The following is a 12,437-nucleotide window of genomic DNA, read 5'->3' as shown; positions in this document are numbered from 1 at the left end:
TGAACCGAATCGCTGTGTACTTTTCAATTACAATAGTACGTCTGATTTTCGAGACGCCCAAGCCTCGCACCCAAAACGAGGATGAGTACGAAGCCTTAGATACGAAAATGGTTGGACATTTTCTTGCCATTCAACTCATTATCAAAAGAAAGATTTTGCGTTACGTTTTGTTTTGAATAAAGAGGTCGTTTTCCTTTGCTTCTCAAAAATATGCTACCTAGTTCGGTCACGCACTGGTTGTAGATGTATCTTAGAGAGTCTAAGACACTACGTAGTATCGAAATAACTGAATGTCTGTGGTGCTTGGTTGTTTATGTTCAGTGTTGTTTTCTTATCCCAGTATCGAGTTACAAACTCGAATTTCAAGTGATAAAGGGGTTATGTTCCCAAAGTTTATGTGAAGCTGCGTCGGTAGGTGGCATAGCAAGATAATTGGTTTTACAACCTGAAGTTTCGAGCGGTAGCCCATAGTCAGAACCCGACTCATTTTTTACCAGTGTACCGGCATTAGAAGAAAATCATCAAAGCCGATTGAAGAAAAAATTTATTTCATAACAATAACTTAGCTGCTTCACTAACTGATGTAACCCTTAGCTGAAAATATACATGGTTTGCTCTGCTTAGCGTACACTTAATTACCCCTGCCCTGTTACTTTAGGAGATCTTAGAAGTCTTGTATAAAAATAAGTTCTCTTTCCTTAGCCTATGTATACCGTTTGTTACTACAATTTAAAACTGACTACCCTTAACTTAGAAAATGAAAAGGTATCATCACAGAGATACATCATAAATAGCAATAAATTCGACGTATAAATTATAATATGCATAATAGAAGCTTCCTCTAGCACACTACATAAATATATTACCAAAGTACCCTCACTTCTGCATTAAAATCTTAGTCATCACCCTTAAAAGCGCTATCCTTCAGATAGAGAGAGAGTGAGGTCTGGGTAGAGGGCAGAACTACTCTCAGTGTTGGGAAGGGGCAAATAAGAGATCTTAACCTTCCCCACATAGTTAGAGTCATTTGTCCGCGCTCTCGTCAACACGAGTTGGAGAATGGTCGAGAAATTCTAACAGCGAAGGGATATCAGCGTAAAAGAGAGACCACGGTGTCTACCTACAATTTACAACATAAATATCACTTTTACCCTCCAAGTATGTTCGAAAACCCGTACAACACGAAACTTACGCCCAATTTGAATTTATGGAGGGGCTCTTTTTGTGTTTGGTGGGCACAAACTTATTTCTGTCCACGACTTAAATTTAGGCCGAGAGCTAATTTTTGCAAGTTTCATTTCAGGCTGTATGGTCAAAACTTTTTATCCTGCTGAATAACCCCGTAGATCTTGAGCTAAAGGTCAGTATGGTTTGTCTAAAAAATTATTTTGAATAATTCCTTGCTCGAAGGAAATGAATTGACATGTGTATCGAAAAAATAATAATAATAAAATAATAAATAAAATTGTGGGGTCTCATCTTACGATGGTTTTGTTTTCGGTAGGAACCTAATTTGCGACCCAATTTTTGTACTTACAAGTTACTAAAAAAAATGAAAATGATTTTCATATCTAGAATAACTAAGGTTCTCTAAATAAGTCTTGAAAATTTCACGTCAGCAATAAAATTCGAATTAGCGACCCCTTATCTCAGACGATAGGTAAAACCGACGCCCTCGCTATACTAAAGCCTACTCAATTTTTTTCCAAACTCAAATCATTAATTCTCTGCTGAAACAACTTGTCTAAACGAAACGTTGCACCACTGCTACATAAAGAATACTTCTTTACGTGCTGGTACATGTAGCGCTCGTGTGTCTTGCAGCATAACAAGCGCTTGACACACATGCAAATCCCGAGCACTCCACGCGCGCAACACACCACACACACACACACACACCCGCGTGTAACAAAATGCACACATGTGAGTATAAAATGCGTGTAAACCAGTAAAATTACTTGGCAGTTTTGACTTTCTGCCACCAAATTAAAAGGGTCTGGTGAACCTTTTTTAGCATATGATATGCCTTGTTCACCCTTCACTGGAATGAAACCTATTTCAAACATCAAAGTACAATTTTTTTTTTTTTGAAACTTTGGTATTCTTAAATGTACAACGAAATTAGACATCAAACGCATGACCTAGGAAATTTTAAAACAAAAATATTAAGCCATTTCAATTTTTGGCGAACTTGTGTGACATCACTGAATAACTCATCACTAATAACTGTTCTTGCGAATGAAAATTTCATTCTACAACAAACGTTCGAGATATTCGTTGAAAGATCTTGCAATATTCAAACGAAATGACCGAATTACCGAAAAGCTCTACTTGCTTGCGCGCACTTACAAATAAATTATGCTAAAATAATGTCGCGCAGTCCAATCTGTGTTATGTACACGGTGACAATTTTCAGCTAAGGGAGAGTATTAAACTAGGCCGACTACAAAACTTCACTCTGCTTACAAATCTGGGAAGCGATTCGGATCCTCCTGCAATGGAAAGGAAAACGTCGAGATTAATCTAAATTAATGCTTATTACAGAATAGCTGTTGGATCAGATTTGTTGCCGTTGGAAATTTCTTTGTGATTGACTTACGATAAAACTGGGAAAAGCGCGCATTCAAACGCGCGTATTCAAACAAAAACTTAGAGATGTTCTCTGACCAAAACTAAACCGTTGAAAGCTATAAAATATCACGAGAGGCCAGAAGTCACAGTAAAATTAAAGCAAATTGTTTGGACAGCGAGTAATTGCGGTATGCTAAGCCAGGGGCATCCGGAACGCTTGAGAAGAGAGAGCGTGCGGGGAAGCTAGCGAGACTCCTGTTTGCATATTTGCTTGACAGCTATAGTTGTTTTTAAGCCCTCTTAGCGCGCCTTTGTGGCTTTTAACTCTTGTCCACAGCAATCAAGAGTGACTTAGTTTGGATAGAATGAAAAAAGGCCGATGTAAGGCAATTTCACTTTCCTTTCGACAATCAATGGAGAATTGCTCCAAAACTTGGGATCACTTTACATCACGTGGCTTTCCATGTCAGAGAGCGTGATGGGATAAAGGTTACCGTTCATGTGATAAGAGCGTGACCGACCTTGTAATCTCGAGGAATAAAAAACATCGAAGAGGGAATGTCGCGACAGGATTTAAAGTCTTGGAACGTCACTCGAGCTGTTATCGTCGGAAAAACTGGAATTTCTGTAACATAAAACGAAAATGTAAAAGGAAAAGAAGAGAAAATGTAAAGCGATCAGCCTAAGACTGCAGACGATTCGACGTGTTTTCTTATAAAAAGGCTTGTGGGACAGTAAGTAACGAACATTAACAGAGCTTCATCGCTAAATTAAAAATTATTTTGTAAGTCAACAGGAAGCTGTGGAAAACCACTTCAACCTTGAAGACGACTTCAAAATATAATTTTGGCATGATAGAAAAACAAACAAGGTCGGAACAAGGATTGAAAATATTGAAACGAATTCAGAATAAAATGTTTCGATTTGGACTTAAAAGGACCCAGTTTCCTTCACAGTCGCTCTTTTGAAATGTCACGCAACGCTCCTCCCAAATGTAGTTCGTCACGTGACATACCAAAAAACCGGGAGCGAAAGAAATAGAACGTGGCATTTTTTAACGCTGAAACGATTACAAGAATCTCAAACAATGAACACAAACTAAACAAACCTATTCTGACAGGAAATCCCGCAGGTAGTTTCATAGCGACAAACTCTTTTAACTTGTTAAAGTGCTTAAATGGAGCAACAACTTCCAACACTTTCAGGATACTGCAGGTAGAGAGAAAAAAATACAAAAAGAACTTGTTAACAAAATGCAATAGGATACATGGGTTAATAACCTTAGTACGCAGTTTCCATTTCGAGACAAACTAACTAATTACTTATTGTGCAATGAGAAAAACCGATACCACAAAAGTGATAAAAAATATCAACTTACAGATCAACAGAAAGGGGGAAATCTTCACTCTGAAAAAAAAAAAAAAATTTTAAATATTGATTTTGGCACACCCCAATGACACTTGAGAAAACTGAAGGTTATAAATTAGCAAGGTTTTAACTTCTACTGACACTCACCATGGCCACATGCGCTTTGACAGATTTTTTGTCTTCTTTGAGCACCATGGGTCGGCCAATCGGAGGCAGTCTGTGAATGAAAAGAAACAAGGAATCAGTCAACGCAGAAAAGCCTTTGGTCAGCAAAAAATGTACTTAAGCTTTTTCACCATCTCACAAAACAATAGTCAATCGGCACTCCAGCCTCTCCCAGAAGTTAAGTTGGTAAAACGAGGCGCGATGGTAACGGTGCAGCAGAAAACCGAGGGGGGTTTGGGATCCTCCCGCGACTCCACAGCTGGGAATCTTTCCTCTAGAGACAAGATGCTCTTCATTTCAGAGAGCAGTCACTTCATTATTGATACAGATGAAAGCAAACCCAAAGCAATTCTGGAGTACGGTTATGCCCCTTACCTGAAAACCAGTCATTTTTTATGAAATCAGCGATCAGAAATACTTCTTGAGTTGTCATTAAAGAGAACTTTCAATGTCTACTGACCTGTCTGAGTCGTACAGCAGATACTCATCCCAAGACAAGTCAGTTTTTGGTGGAGGATTAAGGGAACTTCTCCGTGTAGTCTGAAATGAAAAGATCACAGATACACACAAACATATCAGTACAAAGACAATAGTAAGACAATAGTAAGTGCTCCTTCTGGAATGACTAGCATCTAATTTCTCCTCAGAAAATTACCCTGAATCACACATTGAGGTCACAAGAATAAAGGAAATGATCACCAACTAAAGAAGTTCTTGATCGTTAAACAAATTCTCCTTGTGAGCACCTTGGGAGATATATAGAGAACAGTAGGGAGAATATGCAGACTGATGTTATGGTGTAAAGGAATAAGAGTGCAGGCCCCAGTTGTTTGAATGGATAACACTATACACTGGATAAATCTCTATCCGGTGGATAGCGCAGTACGTTTTGGTAACACTTATCCGCTGGATAGCTATTTATCTGTTGGATAGCGATTTATCTGTTGGATAGCGATTTATCTGTTGGATAGCGATTTATCTGCTGGATAGCGATTTATCTGTTGGATAGCGATTTATCTGTTGGATAGCGTTATCCGCCCTTTGAACAACCGAAGCCAGAAGTTTACTAGTTTACACCGGACTGAAAGCATTCTTACCTCAGGAAGGCTGTCCATGATATTTCCCCCTCCTTTGCTTAGATTGTCAATCAGAGCCTGTTAATTCAAAGCAAGATTCATTGTTAATTATTACTATTTTACCCATTCCTCAAAAAGAAAAGAACAAAAAAATAGAAAACAAAAAACAAAAAACAAAAAACCCAACAAATTCCTGCTGTTTCTCTCTATGGAGAAAGGTACAAAGTAAATACAATACTTCAAAGCACATGGCATAAAAATTTACAATTGTAGCTAAACTTTTTTGCCAATCACTAAAACAAAAACATATCAAGTTAGTCAAAAAGCAATCAATAACATCTTTAGAAAGCAATTTCACTGAGAAATGTTCATTTTGAAGATTTCTGCCATTTCATTAGCACAACTACTAGCCTACACCAACTTCATACTGAACCATCACCAAATTTTATTTCTGACACTGCAGAAAGCATTTGAACATACTTTCTAGACTTTCCATTACAAAAAAGACTGAGTTACTAACCTTGTTTTTCACAACATCTTCCTCTGACAGGTGCTCCCTCCTAAACAAACAATGCACGAGTAAGTCTAAATGAACAAGTCCATTGACAATTATTTGACAGCAAGGGAAGTCATAACACAATTAAGAAATGAGACTATTTCATATTCCCCACTGTTATAAATGACTATAACTGATGTTTTATCAACATTGATTAGAGTTCAATTTCAAAGATGAAGAACTGGGTGCTCAGAAGAATTACCGGAAATCCTGGGTGCCTTGCTCAGACATATCTTTTAGTAGCCTGTAGAAGTCACAACTTTCAAGCTACTTTTTTCAAAATCTTTCTCTCTGAAATCACACATAAGAAACTTCAACCACTTTCTTACCGCTTTCTGGAAATGAGCAACATTCCATTTATGGAATACACTTCTGACATATAAGGACCAACCATTTCCTAAACAGCAAACACAAATGTCAATTACAAATTTATTGTGGCCAACCAATGAAGTGGAAACTAGAACATAGTAGCAAAGAGAAAGACAATTGGAGACCAGTCTACATGTATGTCTGAGACATCACTCACTGATCTGTCTGCGCGCCAAATCCATCCTGCTTGTGAGCGACTAAAAGTGATGGGTTTAGTTGACATGGTAGCTGAGACAATGTCACTGCAAAGTAATTAATACAGATGTTTCATGGTAGAGCAAAAATTTGCACAGAGTTTGCACCATTTTTAGAAACAAATTTCAAGGACTTTTCCAGGACTCAGATTGACCAAGACTCCAAATTTCGCCTTTATGCCTTTTATTCCCAAGATTTCAAAATCAATTCTTCTTGCGTTCTACTTACATTTTTTATCATAACCTAAATTCTGAAAACTTTGTTTCTAAAGTTAAGCAGATTTCCAGGACTTTCCAGACCTGAAAAGTGTCAGAATAAAATTCCAGGACTTTCCAGGTTTTCCTGGACCCATACAAACCTTGTTTGCCTCCTCACAGTAAGAAAAATTGGAAATAATAATAATAAATAAACAAATAATAATATTCACTGCTAATCGCTGTTGCAAAGTTTGTACAGCAATGACGCAGCTCAACAAGGTCGAACTGAAGGGGCCTTTATGAGTCTCAAGAAACCTTTGCCTTAAACTGCACTATAATCTCAAAAGCACTTGGTATTCATCAGGTTTTGAAATATTCAGTCTGGCTTGTACAAAAAAGCAATGTGCCCTGCTTGATAATAATTATGCTTTCTTTAACTCTCATCACCTGTTTCCAAGGCAATATGTGCAAATTCTTGGAAGAAATTCTTAATAGAGCACTACTAAAAGTAAAATTTTTAACCCTTCCTCTCTCAGATCTCATTAGTAATTCTCCTTACCATCTGACATGCAATTCTTATGATGTTACTTTGGAGAATTTGGTATTAGATCATCTAATAATTCCCTAAGTGATATTTTTCTTTATTCTCACACTTGTCTGTTTGATTTTGTATTGATGTCGTAGGAAGAAATTCTGTCTTAGTCACTCATGGCAGTTAAGGTTAAACAGTTGTGTACCTGCTCATTAGTAGGTCAACTTCTTCCTCTATCTCTGCTTCAGTGTCCTGAGAGAAGATGACAGATGTTGTTTCAATATACAATTGCCACCTGTCAAAGCAGTGTTTTTTGTCATTCTAGAAAAAGCTAAAATATTCCCACCTTTTCTACACATACATGATTGTACCAGTAGGTATGTCTGCTCATTAAATCATTAAGAAAAACAACTCACCTCTGTTCTGAGTCTTTGAAAAACTCTCTTCTCATTGTCTAACACAGCAAAGGATTGCTTTCCTGCCAAAAAAAAAAAAAAAAAAATTTAAAATGTAACTTCTCCCTATAACTTCCCTACATTATTCAGCAAACAGGTAATGAGAATACTCAAGCTTATCAGGTAGAATTTGTTATCTTGATCTAACACCAAATTCTCATAGCTAATTTACAAAGAAATGTGTAGCAGCTAGAGGGGAGAATTAACAATCAGATCTTGGAAGCTAAAGGGTTAACCGTTTTTCAAACTTCAAGTAAATGAATATACCTGACAAAGCTCGACACTAAATTTTCAACTTACTAGCCAAGTGGCTGATGACATCTTAGATGTTTTTAGATGTTACAACAATTTCAGTCTGTTTACTAGCCAAACTGGCTAGTGGAAATTGAAAACCACTAGCCAAGACTGAACTTCTACTAGTCTGTGCCTAGTGTGCTACTGTTAGTGTCAAGCCCTGCCTGATAAATAAAAATTTAGAATATTGACAAAACTCACCTTGTTTTAAAGTAGTATGCCTAAATTAATTGCTTAAAGACGAAACTTTGATCACCATAGATACAGTGAGACAGTAACATAATAATTTGTTTTAATTTGCTTCAGCATTCAAGTTTTTAAAAAATTAACTAATTATTTTTCCCTCAGTTTTAAAATTCATGTCATTTTTAAGTACTAAAATTTTGCAAGCAGTTTTAAGAGGTAGGAAAGTCAGTTTGAAAAATCAAATAAATCTGAAAATTAAGTTAAGTGAGATTAAAGTTATACTACTGAAAATGTACCTCGTGCATCACCATTGAAAATAAATGTCAAGTCACCCCTCTGCCATTTCATGTCACTAAAATCCACAAGCGTACTATCCATTCTGTTGAAAGGAAATTACAGTTAATGACAACTGAGAGAAAAAAATTAGCACGTAACAAAGAGGTAACTCGGTTTTCACAAGCAGCCATTATGAAACAACAATAACAATTAATCATTACTCCACGCTGCACTATATAATCAAGTGTAATTTACAATTGGCGAAACTCATGTGTAAAGATAGGTTTTTTAGTTTAATCCTGTACCTAATTGAGCAGCCTTTCTTGTACACTTTACATGTGTCTGATGGCAATATTCTGGACAAGAGTGGTACTGCAAAAAAATTTTGTCAATCAACTCAATACACTACCAGAAGCACAACATAAATGAACAGAAAAGAATGCACACAGAATAAAAACATTTTTGAGTGAAATGAAGATGTCTGTCGAATAAGTTTCTGAATTATTCTGACGAACTGTACATACCCCAGCTTTGAAAATCCCAGTTAATCTCTACATAAAAGTCTCCAAGCTGAAAACAGAACAAATTCTAGTATCATCATACATTTAAGCAATAGACCCCATTTTCTATCAACTGACCAGCATGGTGACCCTCATGAGATGTTGGGAGAACACAAGGAAATTTTGTAAATCACAAACTGGGGGTGAGTGATTTAAAAACTATTTAAGGAAGAAGCAAGTCAGGCATGAGTAAACAAACCTGCAAATGAAAAAAAAACTAAAATACCAGTACATTGTACATAGTTACTGATTTTGAGGTTTTCTTGCATGTCTTGAATTTTATTTTGATTGGTGCAATGTAATTACATGTTGTACAAGTATTCATTTGAGGGGTCACAATCAAACTGAAGCAGTTTTCCAAGTCTAACACTAAGAGGACAACCACAAAACTCCTGGCCTGGTTATTTGCTGAGTTCTCTTATGCGCCTGGCAAATTTTCAGCAGTGAAAGTAAAAGTTAAATGTGCAACAATGACCAAATTACCTCTTGTAATGCAGTAGTCAATTGAGGTCTTCTCTCCTCTAAAGTCTCTCTTGATTGTTCTTTGAGTTTCTTCAGTAAAGATGCGACTATAAATTAAGAAATACAGTACAGGTTTAAGTGCCAAATGTACACTATAGCTGGAACCAGGTTCTGAGAGCAGTTTTTGGTAACCCGAAATCTACTTGTCTCAGACAAGGAGATATGTGACAGCTTTCTGTCCTGCACAATGGTGAGAGCATTGAAAGAGCATGCTCTATCAGAGTACAAAACACAGAGCTGAGCCAAAGCTCTCATGCCATCTGCCAATTTGTCGTGTGTAGCTTCTTTTTGTTAATTGAAAGTGAAATTTCAGAACAAGCAAGCCAGGAAGTATCAACAGAACAACCAAACAAAGGTTTATAAACATGCCAAGCACCATAACTGGTGTAATTATAAGTTGAACAGAGACCAAAATCCTCAAAGAGATAATGAAATGGACTGTCTGAGTTTTAATTGTTTTCGTGCTCAGTTAGATTGTAAACTTACATATGGTAATACCGGTAAAAATCAAACTAAAAAACAAATAATTCTTATCATCAAGTTGAACTTACTTATTTGCCGATCTCCATAACTGATAGCCTCAGCAAGGGGTGTCCATCCAAAGTTATTTTTCACTTTCACTGGGGCTTTGTGGGCCAACAGTAAATACACACATTCTACAATAAAAAATAACATGCTACATAACTAAGTTATAAAGCACCTGTGCTGAATTAAGGTCATGTTTTATAGGTAATATATATTAATTATAACAAGTTTGTCGACCTGCTTTTCAAAAACACAAATATACCATTGGTAAAGCTTTGAGAATAAAAATCAATCAGTAGCACACAGCTTTGCATAACCATTGACCACTTTCATAAATGGCTGCCGGATTAATATTCTTTTATTTAAATTTAAATTAGCCTTTCTGGCCTCACTTGAGATAACGTATTCTTTCGAATTTTGTACTGGAGAGCAAGGCCAGAAAGGTTAATTTAAATTTAAACAAAACAATATTAATACGGCAGCCATTTATGAAAGTGGTCTATATTAAGCCTTCTAATTTTGCCAGTTTAGATCCACAGTATATTTTTGAAGACTTCAATTGATGAAATGCTTGTTAAATGAGACAAAATGTTGTCTTAACAGGCAAGTTATGATAGGACATGGTTTACTTGCCATGGTGATCTCTATGCTGCAAAAAAGATTGGAACCCTCATCCTTCTTCTCTTTAATGGAAACTACCTGCTTAAACTATTGACCAAGAGTTCTGAGAAGAATTGGTCCCACAATTTCCATTTCTACCAAATTCATGTACCAGTAAAATTTTAAAAATATATTTTCACTAACCTCTGTGGCCTAAGAGAACTGCCAAATGAAGGGGTGTATTTCCTAAACAATGAAATAACAAAACATCAATTTACCTTAATTCCATAATGATTTATAAAAAAAAGTTCTGATATAACAAGTGCTGTCATAGGTTGAGTATGTGTCCTCTTTCAGAGTACAAACATGGCAATGAGCTAAAGCTGTCATGCCATCTGCCAATTTGTCATAAGAAGCAAGGTGAAATACTCGAGTACATCCCATGTTTCTTCCTACACTTCTTCCTTGCTTTAGCTGCTTCCTACATGCTTTACAACAGAACAAAGCACATTTGAGGCTTCTCTATTTGTCAAATAGAAGAGAGAGTGTCATCTAATTTCTCCCTTTAACATCACCCATGCATCATTTAAGGTCAAGAGAATAAAGTAAATGATCATCAACAAAAGAATCTCTTGATCATAATACAAATTCTCCTAGTCAGCATCTCAAGAAACATATAGAGAACAGTATGGAGAATATGCATACTCATGTTAAGGTATAAAGGGTGAAGTAGTCATATGAAAATGCTCGCACTTTTATGAACAAAAGAAACACTGTAAGGTGAAAAATTTCTTTAAACTAGTTCAATTAATTTCCCTGTGTTCCCAATAAATAATCTCATTTCTTAAACAAAGAAAATAACAAACCAGTCAATATCAAAATAAGTTTAATTTGAATTTCATTTTCACCAACAGCACGTTTTAACAATTTAAAAGTTTAATGTTAATTAGTGCAATAAGTCAACGAAAAAAACCCTTATTTTTAATTTGACTGTGTATTTTACAACCCTTATCTTTGTTGTACAGCCCTTGATTTTATCTTTAGTCACGAGACAATATTTTACAACGATATCAGTAGCTTCCATTTTGACAAACTAGCAATATATCTACGAAACAAATTGAAACCTTACGGGTATGTTCGTCAATTTTCGAGTTAAACAATTTAGAGAAATTATTTGAGTTCAGAAGTCTTCCAAAAGAAAAAATAAGGTGTGTAATAATTTGTATAATAAGGCCGCGACTGCTGAAAATAGCAATTCATTATTGATAACAATTTTCGACTTCATTACGTAAAGAACAGATAAGATCACAAGAGAGCCAGAGATAACAACCTTTGTACGTCTGGCAAATATTGGCAAACAATAGTTATTTGTATCATTTTTTCTTTTTTTTTTTCTTACATTCTCGGAAGATTTGACCACATAGAAACAAATAAACCACTGAAAAGGAAATAAGGTATTAAAAAGTCCTTGCATCGCTACAAATACGGCGAAAGTTTGTAAGACGTAGAGTGACTTTTAGATTGCATGGTATACAGTCATGAATTTCTCCAAATTGTCATCTGGTTCTCTGGTGACCAAATAAATTTCTACGAAGATTATTTTTTTCCTATCATGAAACAGCTGTTCAAGAAAGGGTGAAAATGGCTCATACCCTTAACGACAGAGCAATCTCCTTTATCATACACTACATGAGTGGTTATAGTATAATAAGGGAAAAAGTCAATCTTACAGGTTTCGACTCGCGAATATTTGTGATCGCCGGCCGGCAATGGGCGGTTGTAAACACAAACTGTTGGGCGCTATTTCGACGAAATGGCTTTAAAGACAAGTCTTACCATGTACATCTCTTTCTCCTACATCGCAGGTGCGCAAGCAACTCGAAACCTTCCGAAGATTCCCCTCAAAAACTGCTCTATGAAGAGGAAATCTGTCGCATAACGACTCCATTACCGAACTACGAGTTATGCGTTACCTTCCAGTGACGTCAAG

General features: G+C 36.2%; 1 protein-coding gene across 1 annotated transcript; it reads right to left on the bottom strand.

The window, feature by feature from the left end:
• Positions 1-526: 526 nt before the first annotated feature.
• Positions 527-12,421, bottom strand: LOC111336689 (ankyrin repeat domain-containing protein 13C). Its single transcript, XM_022942825.2, has 19 exons — positions 12,284-12,421; positions 10,652-10,693; positions 9,874-9,978; positions 9,284-9,369; positions 8,765-8,810; positions 8,546-8,612; positions 8,261-8,343; positions 7,446-7,507; positions 7,235-7,281; positions 6,263-6,347; positions 6,066-6,133; positions 5,701-5,740; positions 5,202-5,258; positions 4,565-4,644; positions 4,087-4,156; positions 3,950-3,978; positions 3,680-3,780; positions 3,093-3,196; positions 527-2,492 (listed from the first exon to the last, which is right to left on the bottom strand). The coding sequence occupies exons 1-19, from the start codon at positions 12,393-12,395 to the stop codon at positions 2,463-2,465; spliced, it is 1,314 nt and encodes a 437-aa protein (XP_022798560.1). The 5' UTR covers positions 12,396-12,421; the 3' UTR covers positions 527-2,462.
• Between the last annotated feature and the right edge of the window lie 16 nt (positions 12,422-12,437).

This window comes from Stylophora pistillata, chromosome 11, assembly GCF_964205215.1.
Source record: "Stylophora pistillata chromosome 11, jaStyPist1.2, whole genome shotgun sequence".
In the NCBI taxonomy this organism is placed as follows: domain Eukaryota; kingdom Metazoa; phylum Cnidaria; class Anthozoa; order Scleractinia; family Pocilloporidae; genus Stylophora; species Stylophora pistillata.
The sequence above is the reverse complement of the archived record's forward strand: the minus strand, read 5'-3'. Positions and strand labels throughout refer to the sequence as shown.

Excerpts from the sequence above, each read along its gene's own strand:
- LOC111336689 (XM_022942825.2), bottom strand. The coding sequence starts at position 12,395 with ATGGAGTCGTTATGCGACAGATTTCCTCTTCATAGAGCAGTTTTTGAG. Across the intron at positions 9,979-10,651 it reads AGTTCTCTTAGGCCACAGAG|AATGTGTGTATTTACTGTTG; the intron begins GTTAGTGAAAAT and ends TTTTTATTGTAG. Across the intron at positions 8,811-9,283 it reads TGACTACTGCATTACAAGAG|CTTGGAGACTTTTATGTAGA; the intron begins GTAATTTGGTCA and ends TTCTGTTTTCAG.